General features: G+C 41.1%; 1 protein-coding gene across 1 annotated transcript; it reads left to right on the top strand.

Annotated features, from left to right (window-relative positions):
- Positions 1-10,296: 10,296 nt before the first annotated feature.
- On the top strand, positions 10,297-13,256 carry LOC110825610 (putative trehalose-phosphate phosphatase J). Its single transcript, XM_088222908.1, has 12 exons — positions 10,297-10,567; positions 10,678-10,973; positions 11,076-11,216; positions 11,309-11,380; positions 11,463-11,555; positions 11,651-11,707; positions 11,833-11,934; positions 12,017-12,094; positions 12,206-12,275; positions 12,483-12,553; positions 12,655-12,747; positions 12,847-13,256. Exons 1-12 carry the CDS (start codon positions 10,564-10,566, stop codon positions 12,898-12,900), a joined length of 1,131 nt encoding a protein of 376 aa, XP_088079034.1. The 5' UTR covers positions 10,297-10,563; the 3' UTR covers positions 12,901-13,256.
- The last annotated feature ends 1,586 nt before the right edge of the window (positions 13,257-14,842 follow it).

Genomic DNA, 14,842 nt, shown 5'->3' on the forward strand with positions numbered 1-14,842 from the left:
ATCATATTTTAGTTATAACCATATTAAAATGTCATTTCATCTTTTTGACACCATATGTTAAAGAGATATACTAATATATATTTAATCATGCGTAGAGTTGAGGAGAACTCTTTGTTCTTTGCATTGCATGTAGACATTGAAAATTTTCAACTACTCTTTTGTTTGTCAACTTATTCTCTTTGCTAAATTTAGTGTCAAAATAATTCGTTTAGATAAATCTAGAAGCCACCATTTGCTTATTCTAGAAGATAGTTGTTTAATATGCTTGTTATTTATCAATCCCTACTCTCATATGCCAACACTCTATAATATATCGACCTTCACTATTATCTATTAATTTAAATAAAAAAAAATCCTCCAAGAATATAATATGTCATGTTTATAATTTTTTATATATTAGATATTATATTTATATATAATATACATCTGGTGTAACGGCCCCAGAAAATATTAAAATGAAATAAGTATTTAAATATATCGAATGCGGAAGCGAGATCAAAATTTCATTTAACATCCCTTACACGAAAAACCAAACAAACGTACTTAAAATACAAAAGGTTAAACTAACTAAGAAAGAAAACTCGAAAATAAACTATGCGTATGACTACAGAGTCTCTAGGCATCCCCTTCGTCGTCCTCCTGCGGAACGGGCTCGGGAACCATGTCTTCCTGATCTGAAATGGTTAATTAAGGAGTGAGCTACACTAGCCCAGTAAGAACATCACGATATCTCACCGTCACGGAGATAAAGGTGGGTAGAAAACCACAAAAAGACCAATGGAGCATAATTTACAATAAACTCGTTTATTAACAACAAAACCTTTTATCAATAATAAAACTTTTACCATCCACTTACCTTGGTGGAATTTATGAAAAACAATATGAGAAAAACAATAACATTATCATAATCATTGAATAATCTAAGCTGTAAAACATAACACTTATCACGCCTCTTGTAATTCAATCATTGTACAACATATCTTTTTTTTCTCATTTACCAGCCTACTAGTATCCGTGGGGGTCCATAGGGGTTCCGCTACCCGTTAACCTTTAACATTCATAATCAGTTTCCAGGGCCGTCCCCATACCCCGTCCGGTATGGGCGCCAAAACCATGAACCTCAATACCCCGTCCGGTATGAGGGTGAAACGGGCCGTCCCCATACCCCGTCCGGTATGGGCGCCAAAACCATAAACCTCAATACCCCGTCCGGTATGAGGGTGAAACGGGCCGTCCCCATACCCCGTCCGGTATGGGCGCCAAAACCATAAGATCTCCATACCCCGTCCGGCATGTGAGACCACAATCCCGGTAGGGTTCCCTACGGACCCGGTCCGTCCACCATCTCCCAGGATATCTAGTCAGGCTGACCCCCATAATACAATTATCAGTTTACACAATCTTTCATTTTTCCTTTTCCTCAATCAGCATCATCAATTCACATTTAAACAAGCAAATCGTAATTCATACCAAACAGACAACATACAGTATCAGTTTTTCAGTCATTCAACCCATAATTAATAAAAACGTAGTACATGCACACAAATCTGTAAAATGAACACATCAAACCTCATTTTGCATTTAAAGCTGTAAACAGGCCAAATAACAGTAAACCACCAATCACACTAGACTCGGGCTCCATTAGCTACCTTAAACAATTTCACACATGCATTAATTCAAGAAATACCGTTTTATCATTTTGAACTTTAATACCGTGATAGGAAATAAGGTGAGGGGTCCTTACCTGTTTTCGGGATTCGAATACGATTCACAGTGCGCCTACAGGCTGTTCCTAATTTTCCCTGAATTTTTCCCGGGGAACTGAAACACGCTCACAATACCTGCACGGGTTCCAAAAAAAATCCAAATTAGGCCCAGGGCCTCTTTCGGCCCAAATCGCAACTCCGGCACGGCGGCTCCGCCGTGCTCCGGCGACGGCGCCGCCGCTGGCGGCGGCGAGTCGCCTCGGGTTGACTGTTTTCGGCCGTTTTTGGCCGAATTCGGCCACACTCGCATTGGTCCTTGTCAGAAAACAACCCTAGGGCCCTCGGGGGGCCAAAAAATCACGGAAAAACGGAGCTTACCGGCGGCGGCGCTCTCGGGTACGGCGACTCTCCGGCGAAGTTCGTGTTTTGGTGATTTGGCTTCGGTCAACCTGTAGAGAAAAGAATGGTGATCACGGTGATATAAAAATTGCATCGAACGGAGGCCGGGAAGGGCCTCGTCGGAGGCAAAAACCGAGAGGGGGCGCGGCGGTGCCGCTGGGCTTCGGCCGCGTATTCCGGCCGTTTGGCCGGGATTTCGGCTTCGATTTGGCCATAGGAGGAATCAGTGGGGAAAAACGAGTCGGGGGTATGAAATTTACCTCGATCGGCGGTCGGAAATTTCCCCGGTGCGGCGGCGAGTGGCGGCGGGTGGCGGCGGTCGGCCTCTGGTTCGTCTTCTCCGGCGAGCGGCTGGCGGCTAGGGTTTGTGGTCTGGTGTGGAGGTTCTATTTATAACCCCTTGCCTTTTGATCACAGCCGTTCATTTTGTTTTAATCTGGGCCGTTCGTTTTTGATTGAATCTGGGCCGTCCGTGCGATTGAATCTGGGCCGTCCGATCGCGTGATTGATCTGGGCTGTCGGATCGCACCCACGCGGATCGCCAACGTGGCTCCTTTTGGAGTGACGCGGTCTTGCCACGTGGCAGGCCCTGGTTGGCCGGGACTGCTGACCGGGCCTGCTGACGTGGCTGCTGACGTGGCCGCCCTTTTTTTTTTTTTTTTTTTTTTTTTTTTCTCCTCCTTTCCGGGTGCTACAACTCTCCCCCCCATAAAGAAATTTGGTCCCCAAATTTGCCTCATTACTCTTGATCAAACAGATGAGGATATTGGGCCCTAAATTCTGATTCCAGCTCCCAAGTCGCCTCCCTAGGCGTGTGGTTCTGCCACAAGACTTTTACAAATGATATTTCCCGGTTACGGAGTATTCTGCTTTCTCGGTCCGTGATACTGACCGGTACTTCTTCATAAGAGAAGTCCTCTCGGAGTGAGAGCGGTTCATGAGCCACGACATGAGAAGGGTCCGGATTGTACTTGCGCAGCATAGATACATGAAACACATTGTGAACCCGGGAGAGCTCAGGGGGCAGTGCAAGTCTGTAGGCAGTGGTACCAATCTTGTCTAAGATTTCAAAGGGTCCAATGTATCTGGGGTTTAATTTTCCCCTTCTGCCGAACCTACTAATTCCCTTGAAGGGGGTGACTTTAAGAAACACCCGGTCACCTTTCTCAAAGGCCAGGTCCCTCCTTCGGGTATCAGCATAGCTCTTTTGCCTACTCTGAGCTGTCTGGATGTTCTTCTTGATCTTAACTATCTTGGACGTGGTTTCTTCCACTAAATCCGGGCCAAACAATCTTCTATCGCCCACTTCCTCCCAACAAATCGGTGACCTGCACGGACGCCCGTATAGCGCCTCGTATGGGGCCATGCCGATGCTTGCTTGGTAACTGTTGTTGTAGGCAAACTCTATCAGGGGTAGATGGTCGTCCCAATGGCCTCCGGAGTCAAGGACACAAGCTCGGAGCATATCCTCCAGCGTACGGATTGTCCTCTCTGATTGTCCATCGGTTTGGGGGTGGAAGGCAGTACTGAGGGACAGCTTTGTTCCCATAGCTTGCTGGAAACTATTCCAAAACCGAGAAGTGAATCTGGGATCCCTGTCGGATACCACTGTTACTGGGACCCCATGCAGTCTGACTATTTCCCGGACATACATTCTTGCCAACTTGTCCAACGAATCAGTCATTCTGATGGCCAGGAAGTGGGAAGACTTAGTGAGTCGGTCAACAATTACCCATATGGCATCGTGTCCCGATCGTGCCTTGGGTAGTCCCGATACGAAGTCCATGGTGATGTGTTCCCACTTCCATTCTGGAATCGGTAAAGGCTGAAGCAACCCCCCTGGGCGTTGATGTTCTGCTTTGACCTGCTGACATACCAAGCACTTAGATACAAAGTCGGCTATATCTCTCTTCATCCCATTCCACCAGAATCGGGGTCGCATAGTTTGGTACATTTTTGTACTTCCTGGATGCATGGCGAACCTTGAACTATGGGACTCTGTCATGATGTCTCTTTTTAATTCATTGTCGTCTGGGACACACATTCTGTCCTTGAAACGAATCAATCCGTCGGCAGAGATCTGAAATTCTGGGTTCACTCCCTGTTCTGCATCCTTCTTGCGGTTTACTAGGGCGGAGTCGATTGACTGGGCTTCCTTTATTCTTTGGATTAGCTCGGGTTGGACTGCTAGGTGGCTCAAACATGTGGCCCTCTTCAGATCTTGCAGTCGAACCTGCTGCGTAGCCCCAATGGACCTGCATTCCGAAACCATCAGATGGGCTAGGGTGCCTGCACTCTTCCTACTGAGGGCATCGGCTACTACGTTGCCCTTACCTGGATGGTATAGGATGTCACAATCATAGTCCTTGAGGAGTTCCATCCACCTTCTCTGACGCATGTTGAGATCCTTCTGAGTGAAGATGTGCTTCAAGCTCTTATGATCGGTGTAGATCTGAAAGGTCTCTCCATACAAATAATGGCGCCAGATTTTCAAGGCGTGTATGATTGCGGCAAGCTCCAAATCATGGGTAGGATAGTTCTTCTCATGATTCTTTAGCTGTCTAGACCCATATGCTATAACCTTTCCATGCTGCATCAGGACACAACCCAGGCCCAGATAGGAGGCATCACTATAAACTGTATACCCTCCTGATCCACTCGGTAGAGCCAGCACGGGTGCAGTAGTCAGTCGCTTCTTCAATTCTGAAAAACTCCTTTCGCAGTTCTCATTCCAATCAAACTTTGCATTCTTCTTTGTGAGTCGGGTTAGAGGGGCCGCTAGACTGGAGAACCCTTCGACAAACCGGCGGTAATAACCCGCCATCCCTAGGAAACTGCGAATTTCCTTAACTGTTGTCAGCCTTTTCCAACTAAGTACCGCTTCAACCTTTTCGGGGTTCACCGACACCCCTTCCTTCGATATAACATGTCCTAGGAAGGCGGTTTGCTCGAGCCAAAATCCACACTTGCTCAACTTTGCATACAACTTCTTTTCCCTGAGTACCTGGAGGACTTGGGCAAGATGATGAGCATGTTCTTCTCTACTTTTTGAGTAGACTAAGATATCATCGATGAACACGATGACAAATTTATCCAAGAACTCTCTGAAGATTCTGTTCATTAGATCCATAAAGATGGCCGGGGCGTTGGTTAGCCCAAACGGCATAACCAGGAACTCATAGTGTCCGTACCTGGTTCGGAATGCCGTCTTGGGGATGTTTTCTGCTCTCACTTTTACCTGATGGTAACCTGATCGTAGATCTATTTTAGAAAAGACCTGTGCACCCTGCAACTGATCGAAAAGGTCATCAATCCGGGGGAGAGGGTACTTGTTTTTAATTGTTACCTTGTTTATCCTTCTATAATCAATACACAGTCTCAACGTTCCATCTCCTTTCTTTGCAAAAGTAACCCCGGCTCCCCATGGGGAAATGCTGTGTCTAATGAAGCCACTGTTTTGTAGCTCAGTGATTTGTTTCCTTAGCTCTTCCATCTCGATGCGGCTCATTCGGTAAGGAGCTACCGAGATGGGTTGGGTTCCTGGCTGTAAGTCTATGGTGAACTCGACCTCTCTGTCCTCTGGTAGACCGGGCAGTTCATCCGGAAATACGTCTGGAAAGTCTCGGACTACTGGAATCTCTTGGATACAAACTTCCTTCTTGGGTTTACCATGTACCACGTCCGGGTCTGCATCGGCATCCTTCTGGGTAAGGTTGTAAACTCTGCCCTGGATTGGAGGCCTCCCTTGATTCTGGTTCCTAGGACACTCCCTCGCATAGTGCTGGGTACTGCCGCATATGCGACAGGTGTTGTTGAGGCGGTAGCAGGGTCGGTCCCCATGATCCCTGCCGCAGTACTGGCAGATCTTCCCACGAGCTGCCCCCATAGCCTGAGGAGGGCCCTGAGCGGCAGGCCTGGGTCTCTTGCTGGGTTGGACCGGCATGGTAGGCGCTGGCCTGCGGAGCGGGGCTGAAGGTCGGGAACTTCCCGCTAGCTGAGGGCGGGTGTCGAAGCTCCTTTCTATGATCTGCGCCTTTGCCAGGACTGCCGAATATGTCTCGAGCTCCATCACCAACAAGTGCTGTCTGATCGCCGGGCGGAGACCCCACTGGAATTTCCTGGCCTTTCGGCCCTCATCCAACAATGTCTCCGGGGCATGTCGGCCCAGCTCCAGGAACTTGCGGGCATACTCCGACACTGTCATATTACCCTGGACCAACTGAGCAAATTCAATTTCCTTTAAATGTTGGATGTGCTTAGGGAGATACTCCGCATGGAAAGCCGCTAGGAACTGCTCCCAAGTAACTGGTACAGGCAGGGTGGCCCGCTTGAGCTCCCACCAGCGTACTGCTTCCCCTACCAGCATGTAGGAGGCAATGGCAGCCCTCTGCTCAGGAATTACTCCCAAGGTCTCAAAGGCTCGCTCAGTCTCCGCCAACCAGTATTTGGCCTCTTCAAAAGAGGATTCCCCCGAAAAAGTAGAAGGGTTCAGTCTCCTGTACCTCTCTATGAAGCCAGGGTCGATCAAGGAGGGAGCGGGGTCCCGAGGTAAAGGAACTGGGGCCGGCTGAGGGTGAACTGGGGGACCCTGTGGTGGCGCCTGCTGATGGGGTGGGGGCACTGGAATGTGCTGTGGCGGTACCTGTTGGTACCGTGGCTGTGGTACCGGGTCGTACCGCGGCTGTGGTGCCGGGTGGTACTGTGGAGGAACAGGCTCCTGCCGGGGTGGCTCGGGATCAGCCTGCTGTAACGGGGGCTCAACCTGCGCTAGCGGAGGAGGTCCGGGTAACTCCCTTCTCTCCTCTTGCCTTCGCTGAGCAGCTACGAGAGCTTCCACCATCTCATATAATCTGTCCAAATCCTCCCGAAGCGAATTATCTTGGGCCGCTCGGTTTAGTGGGGGCCTTCCTCTCCTCATTTCTGTGTACCTGCATTTACAAGGAATGGTTGAGTAACGACCAATCGGTGAGTATTTCTTTAAAGGACTATAGTGTAAGGGATGGGTCCGAGGAAATGCGGCTCTGATACCAACTGTAACGGCCCCGGAAAATATTAAAATGAAATGAGTATTTAAATATATCGAATGCGGAAGCGAGATCAAAATTTCATTTAACATCCCTTACACGAAAAACCAAACAAACGTACTTAAAATACAAAAGGTTAAACTAACTAAGAAAGAAAACTCGAAAATAAACTATGCGTATGACTACAGAGTCTCTAGGCATCCCCTTCGTCGTCCTCCTGCGGAACGGGCTCGGGAACCATGTCTTCCTGATCTGAAATGGTTAATTAAGGAGTGAGCTACACTAGCCCAGTAAGAACATCACGATATCTCACCGTCACGGAGATAAAGGTGGGTAGAAAACCACAAAAAGACCAATGGAGCATAATTTACAATAAACTCGTTTATTAACAACAAAACCTTTTATCAATAATAAAACTTTTACCATCCACTTACCTTGGTGGAATTTATGAAAAACAATATGAGAAAAACAATAACATTATCATAATCATTGAATAATCTAAGCTGTAAAACATAACACTTATCACGCCTCTTGTAATTCAATCATTGTACAACATATTTTTTTTTTCTCCTCCTTTTCGGGTGCTACATCTGGTATAAATATATTATATTTAAAATAAATAAATATGATAAAAATAGTTAACAGTTCAGCTTCTGTTAATCATAATTTTTTAAAATTAAAACTTAAATCAAACACATGCAAAAATATTAGTTTGAAGTGGTTTGATTCTACTATTTTGATAGGTTAACACACCTCTGATGTGCAGCAGCATAACCCTTAGATCATGCAACAATTGGTCCCACGAATAAAGCTCCAATACTACATTAACTTTCACTAAGACTAGATTAGAGAATAATAATCTCAATTGCAGTCCGTCTATAGACAACTTCAATGAAATAGTCTTCAAAGTAGAGCTGAAGCTGGTGCTAATAATATTCAGCAAATGACAACCAATCCATCCAACAATGAGGTTAGTCGCTGTATAAGCATTTAGAAACATTTCAATGGCCATGTTTGCCACCTTCGTGTTTCCATTTGATTGGTGATAATACATGGACTATAAATTGTATATCAACCTTATCCGTTCAGCAAGGCCAAGATAGAAAGAGAACTTTATATGAATTTTAATTTGAAATTGAAATAACATGTTTTAACAAATAATTTCCATTTTATATTAAATTTTGTATGAGATAACTTATTTTATTATTTGAATAGTACTTGTAATGTGTAAAATATTTACAAAATGTATAAATTAATTCATTCTTAATTTCTTGGTTTCTCAATTTTTGTTATCATTTTAGAAAAAATGAAAAAGAAAAAAAAAGGGAAGAAAAAAGAAGAGATACGGTTGATTAGGGAAAAAATTCTGGAAGATTAAGACCCTAATCCAAATAAAATCAGAATCTTTTACATTCAAAGGTGCATAAAAAAAGATCCAAATATTCACTATTCTTCTACTGCAAGTTATTGCTCTAATTTTTTTTTATTATTTTTATTATCATTCAACGTGTGATAGAATATTCCTTCTCACTAATTTCTATTTCAATAAATTATTAAGAATTATTTAAAAATAAAATAAGACAATTAGCATATTTAAAAATAAATTTTAATTTATTATGTTTATTTACCATTTTTTTTTAAAAAAAAGAAAAAAATAAAATATTTCAGTGTAAATAAATAACTTTTCTTTTGGAACACGTAGAAGACTTTAAGACTTCGGAGAGTGTTGTGAGTCTCTCTCTGCCATCTAGAATTTCGAGAGTTAGGCATGCAGAGGCGAATCTTTAACATTTTGTCAATGCCAACAATAAATTATTATAATTAAATCTTACTTTCTAATAATAATTTTTCAATAATTAATAAATAATTTAATGAAAAAGTTGTTAATTATACATTAATCAGATTTTATTTTTAATTTTTTAAATGTTTTTTCAAAATTCATTAATTGGCTATTTTATAGAAAAAAAGTGCAGTTGTTGCATATTTTTATACATGTGTGTGTGTGTGTGTGTGTAGATATACAGAAGTAGAATGGATTAAAGTTGGAATTTAATAAGCTTTTGGGAAGCAACGAATTTCAATTAAATAATTATTTTGGTCTCTTTATCAGTTTTCAACTTTTATTTTATACAAAAATACATATAGTTGTCTGTCCATGAAGGTGTAAGTGTAATGCCAGGTGGATGCTGCACAGTAATTGGGGCACACACCTAATTCCTCTAACTGCTCTCTCATAGGACACCTGTTACTCTTCCTTTTTTTTTTTACTTTCAATTAAATTACATTTTTTTTTTTTTTTTTACAAGAAATCAACAAGCAAGTTGCAGAATAATAATAGAGGGGAGGGGAGGTATTTGAAAATTAGAAGTGGAAAAGGGAGCAGTTAGCAAATAATTTCACAGATTAGCAGCCGGTTTTGGGCTGTTTGTTTTGCTTTACCCCCAGTTTAGGGGTGACCCTTTTCTATCTTAGGAAGCCCTTATTCTTATTTCAGTGTCTCAACACCCTGGCTCTGCCTTTAGGATAATGTGGGTTCTGTAGCACCTAACCTTCCCAATTAAGTGAATACAGCCCCGTGATTTGGGTTTTTGCCCCCATCAATTATTTCTTTCTCTCTCTCTTTTAACATTTTAAATCTCCAATCAATGTTGACATTGGGTGTATATGATTTTTAAATTAATAAAAATTGATTGCTGAAATAAAAACTGAAATTTTTATTTGTCAATTGGGAAAAAGAATAAGAAGAGAAACGCGCATGAAGCTGTGATTATGAGTTGAGTTGATATACACGTGGCCGAAGCCCATGATAGATGATTCAGCCAAGGAATGTCGGCCACGTGGCGAGGCAGTTAGGGAACCTCTTTTTGGAGTCGGATTGAGAAGACGGCTGGAGAACAAAATAAAAATAAAAATAAAAATAAAAATAAAAGATTGACTGGCGACTGACGAGGCTCCATCTCCCTCTCCACCATGTCCATGCGGCATGCTCCTTCCTTGCCCCTCCAGTGTGGGGACCACCTGGGGAGGGGGTGGTGTGGGACCCACTAAACTGAGGTTTTTGGGGGCGGGTCAGTTGTGGGACCCGCAAGTGGGGGGTTGTGGGTCCCGTTCCCATGGTTCTCGTCCGTTAGTGTCTGGTTTGCAACTATAAAATCGACCGCTCGGGCTCTGTCTCTCTCACACACATTCTCCATTAACAAATCTTAGTGGCCTCTTTGTTTAGTCTTCAATCTTCACTTCTCTTTCTTTCTTTCATTCTTTCTCCTTGTCCAATCTTTCGGAGCTTGAGGGGTCATAAACAGAGCACTCTGTTTTTTCAATCACCTCCTCTTTCACCAACCCACCAAACATTATTCATTCCTAGTCCTAACAATCCCTTGTCTTCTTCAAGTTTTTTTTGAAGAGAATTCTTTCCAAAGCCTCAATTTCCTCTAATGGGTATGTCAGTTTCTGATTCGCTCATCTGCTTGGACGTAGGAACTGGACTTCAGTTTTTCTTCTATAAACAAGAAATGTGATTTTTTCTTCTCTGGGTTTTTGTTTTGTAGTGAGTTTCATTGAAGAGAGAACGAAGATGACAAGTCAAAATGTGGTAATCTCTGATGCCAAATCTGGTCTCAACATGGCCATCACTGTCGCCGTATCCAACTCCTCTATTTTCACAGCCGCCGCGCAGAAGCCACCTCCGCCGCCCGGCTACATCGCCTTCTCCAGGAAGAAGCTGCTGAACGTCGAGATTAATGGAGGCGCCAGAATAAATGCTTGGGTGGATTCAATGAGGGCTTCTTCCCCTACCCATATCAAATCTACACCTTCTCTTGCCGATGACCAGAGTTCCTGGATGGTAACTGATCCTACCTCTCTGTCTTCCACCTTTGGTCCCATATAAAAATGGCGAATCTCATAGTCTCTCTTTTTTTTCGGAAATCAAAAAACTTGTTTGCAGCTTCATCATCCGTCAGCTCTAGACATGTTTGAGCAGATAATTGATGCTTCGCAAGGGAAACAAATAGTCATGTTCTTGGACTACGACGGCACACTTTCCCCCATTGTTGATGACCCAGATCGAGCTTTCATGTCCAAAAAGGTCTATTCTCTATTCAACCGCTATCTGTTTCTGTTCATCCGATTACCCGGTTGATTTTACTGAGTTTATTCCCCGCGTATATGCAAATTCAGATGAGAAGAACAGTAAGGAAATTAGCTAAATGCTTCCCTACTGCTATTGTGAGTGGAAGATGCAGAGACAAGGTGCATTTCCAAGCCCTCCACTGACATTTTTTTTGGTGTTGCTATTTTGATATGGAAACTAAAAAGGGTAGCTGGGTTGCAGGTGTATAAGTTTGTGAAACTAGCAGAACTGTACTACGCCGGAAGTCACGGCATGGACATTAAAGGACCAGAGAAGGGGTCTAAGAACAAGAAAGTAAGTCGACCAGAACAGACAAATTCAATCTTTCGTAATATGTTGAGAAAACCAACTATATCCACTGATTTCCCATTCTTGGTCTGCAATTTCAGGACAGTGAATCTGTTCTGTTCCAACCCGCCAGTGAATTTCTTCCCATGATCGATGAGGTTTGTCGTTGGATTCTTGTACCACATACAATGAAAAAAAGAAAAGATTCAGAGAGATAAGATAAGACGTTAACGTTTTTATCATTTTCTCTGGTTGACTCTGTTTTTGTTTTTTCATTTTGTAGGTTTACAAACAACTGGTTGAGAAAATCAAATCAACCCCAGGAGCCACGGTGGAGAACAACAAGTTCTGTCTTTCTGTTCATTACAGACGGGTAGATGAAAAAGTAAGAAACTGGAATAATATTATAATTTGTTAAAAGTAATTAGAGAAAAACAGAGGTTAATAATTAAAAGTTGAAAATGCAGAGATGGAATGAATTAGCACAGCAGGTTAAGTCAGTGTTGAAGGCGTACCCGAAGCTTCGATTAACTCCGGGAAGGAAGGTGTGATTATTTGCCGGAGTGATAGTATAATTATTTATAAATGTGAATTAATGTGGGTACAAGTGAAAAATGTCTCACTTTCAAAATTGCTACTTGTTCTGATACATACAGGTTTTGGAAATCCGGCCTACTATTAAATGGGACAAAGGCAAGGCCCTTGAATTTTTGTTGGAGTCACTTGGTAAGTCATTTTTAAGATATATATATATATATATTAATTATTTTTCTTATTATTCTTCTTTTATTTTTACATATATATATATATTATTAAAAAAAAAAAAAGAAAAGCAACACCCACCATGCCATTATATGTAAATAAATTAGTGGTAGATATTCTTTAATCACTAATGATAATTTTTAAAGAAAATTCTCTCCTTAATTTCTACAGGATTCTCCAATTGCACAGATGTTTTTCCTGTTTACATTGGTGATGATCGAACCGACGAGGATGCATTTAAGGTATCCAATGCTCTTCAAGAATCATATATATATATATATATATATTAAATCCAAAAAAATACTCAAAGGTGGTATTTTTTAATTTTTCTTTTCCTAAATAGATATTAAGAGACAGAGGACAAGGATTTGGAATTCTTGTCTCCAAATTTCCAAAGGATACAAATGCATCTTATTCTTTACAAGAACCCGACGAGGCAAGTACACATTACATGCACTTTTTTTATTTTTACTTAATTAGTTTTGATGGATGATTATATTAATTAATTAAGTAATTATCTGCTGATTTTATATAGGTAATGGATTTTTTGCAACGTTTAGTGGAGTGGAAGCAAGTATCCCAGATGTAAAGAGTAATTAGGTAGAATTCCAACTCTACCCTTAATACATGAAATGTTGCAAGGGTGGCATAATCGGTTTTTATGTAATTTAAGTTACAGTATAGGTAAAAAAAAAAAAAAAAAGAAAAAAAAAAAGAGCAAGCAAGCAAAATACAAGCCTATGTAATTTTCTTTTTCTTTTTATTTTTTATTTTTATTTTTTTACTTTTTTTAAATTTTATCCTTTTTCTATAAAAAAATTTACCTCTTTTGGTTCTTGGCTTGTACATGTTGTAACTAGTGTGTGCAAGTAAGTGGGAGGAAGATTGTAATGTCTGTGCAACTTAATCTCTAATGAAAATGCATATATATTTTATTTCTTTTAATTTAAATATCATCATCACATATCTTTGTCAAAATGACTACACTAGCTGGAATTAATTAATTATTCACAAATAATCACCGGTATGTACAAACACGCGTGTGTGTATATATGTATATGTGTGTGTGCGGGGCACCATTTCAGTGATATAAAAATGTTTCCCAAAAGTTTTGTGTACGGTCCCTGATATGATGTACATGTTATATTATAAATGTGAATGTTTGTGTGTATAATATAAAACAGTCGGAAGTAAAAAGATTTTATACGAATGCAAATGATACCAAACCCAGTCAGTTATGGTTAGAGCTAATAATAATCTCTCAACTTCAAAGACTAAAAAGACTGTAAACTTGTTAATTAATTAATTAATTAATTGAGTAATTAAGCGTATGTAAATTGCTGGATCATTTTAAATTGCTTATTAGTAAAGTAAAATATTGGTCCTGCATTTAAATCTCGTGATTATTAAATTTAATTTCTAAATTTTAATTATTTAATTTAATTTTCACTAAATAAATAAGAAATTAAAAAAATTGTATAACTATAATCAATCCAATAATTAAGAGGATAAGATTAACCCCCTAAAAAAAAAAAAAAAAAAAAAGAGGATAAAGATTACCATATAATACATGAATTATGGTTGGACCTTATGAAATTTTTAGCAGTGTGGATGTCCAAATTAAGGAACAAAGATTCTGCTTTACTTAATTATCTCATATTGCTGAGTCAAAAGGGATAATTATGAGTTAGATATTCTGTAACGGCCCCGGAAATATTAAAATGAAATGAGTATTTAAATATATCAAATGCGGAAGCGAGATCAAAATTTCAGTTAACATCCCTTACACGAAAAACTAAAAACGTACTTAAAATATAAAAGATTAAACTAACTAAGAGAGAAACTCGAAAATAAAACTATGAGTATGACTACAGAGTCTCTAGGTATCCCCTTCGTCGTCCTCCTGCGGAACGGGCTCGGGAACCATGTCTTCCTGATCTGAAATGGTTAAATAAGGAGTGAGCTACACTAGCCCAGTAAGAACATCAGGATATCTCACCGTCACGGAAGTAAAGGTGGGTAGAAAAACACAAAAAGACCAATGGAGCATAATTTACAATAAACTCGTTTATTAACATGAAAACCTTTACCATCCACTTACCTCGGTGGAATTTATGAAAACAATATAAGAAAAATAATAACATTATCACAATCATGGAATAATATAAGCTGTAAAACATAGCACTTATCACGCCTTTTGTAATTCAATCATTATACAACATATCCTTTTCTCATTTACCAGCCTACTAGTATCCATGGGGGTCCCTAGGGGTCCCGCTACCCGTTAACCTTTAACATTCATAATCAGTTTCCAGGGCCGTCCCCATACCCCGTCCGGTATGGGCGCCAAAACCATAAACCTCAATACCCCGTCCGGTATGAGGGTGAAACGGGCCGTCCCCATACCCCGTCCGGTATGGGCGCCAAAACCATAAGATATCCATACCCTGTCCGGCATGTGAGACCCCAATCCCGGTAGGGTTCCCTACGGACCCGGTCCGTCCACCATCTCCCAGGATATCTAGTCAGGC

Source organism: Carica papaya, chromosome 6 (genome assembly GCF_054855325.1).
Source record: "Carica papaya isolate Zhongbai chromosome 6, ASM5485532v1, whole genome shotgun sequence".
NCBI classification, from domain to species: domain Eukaryota; kingdom Viridiplantae; phylum Streptophyta; class Magnoliopsida; order Brassicales; family Caricaceae; genus Carica; species Carica papaya.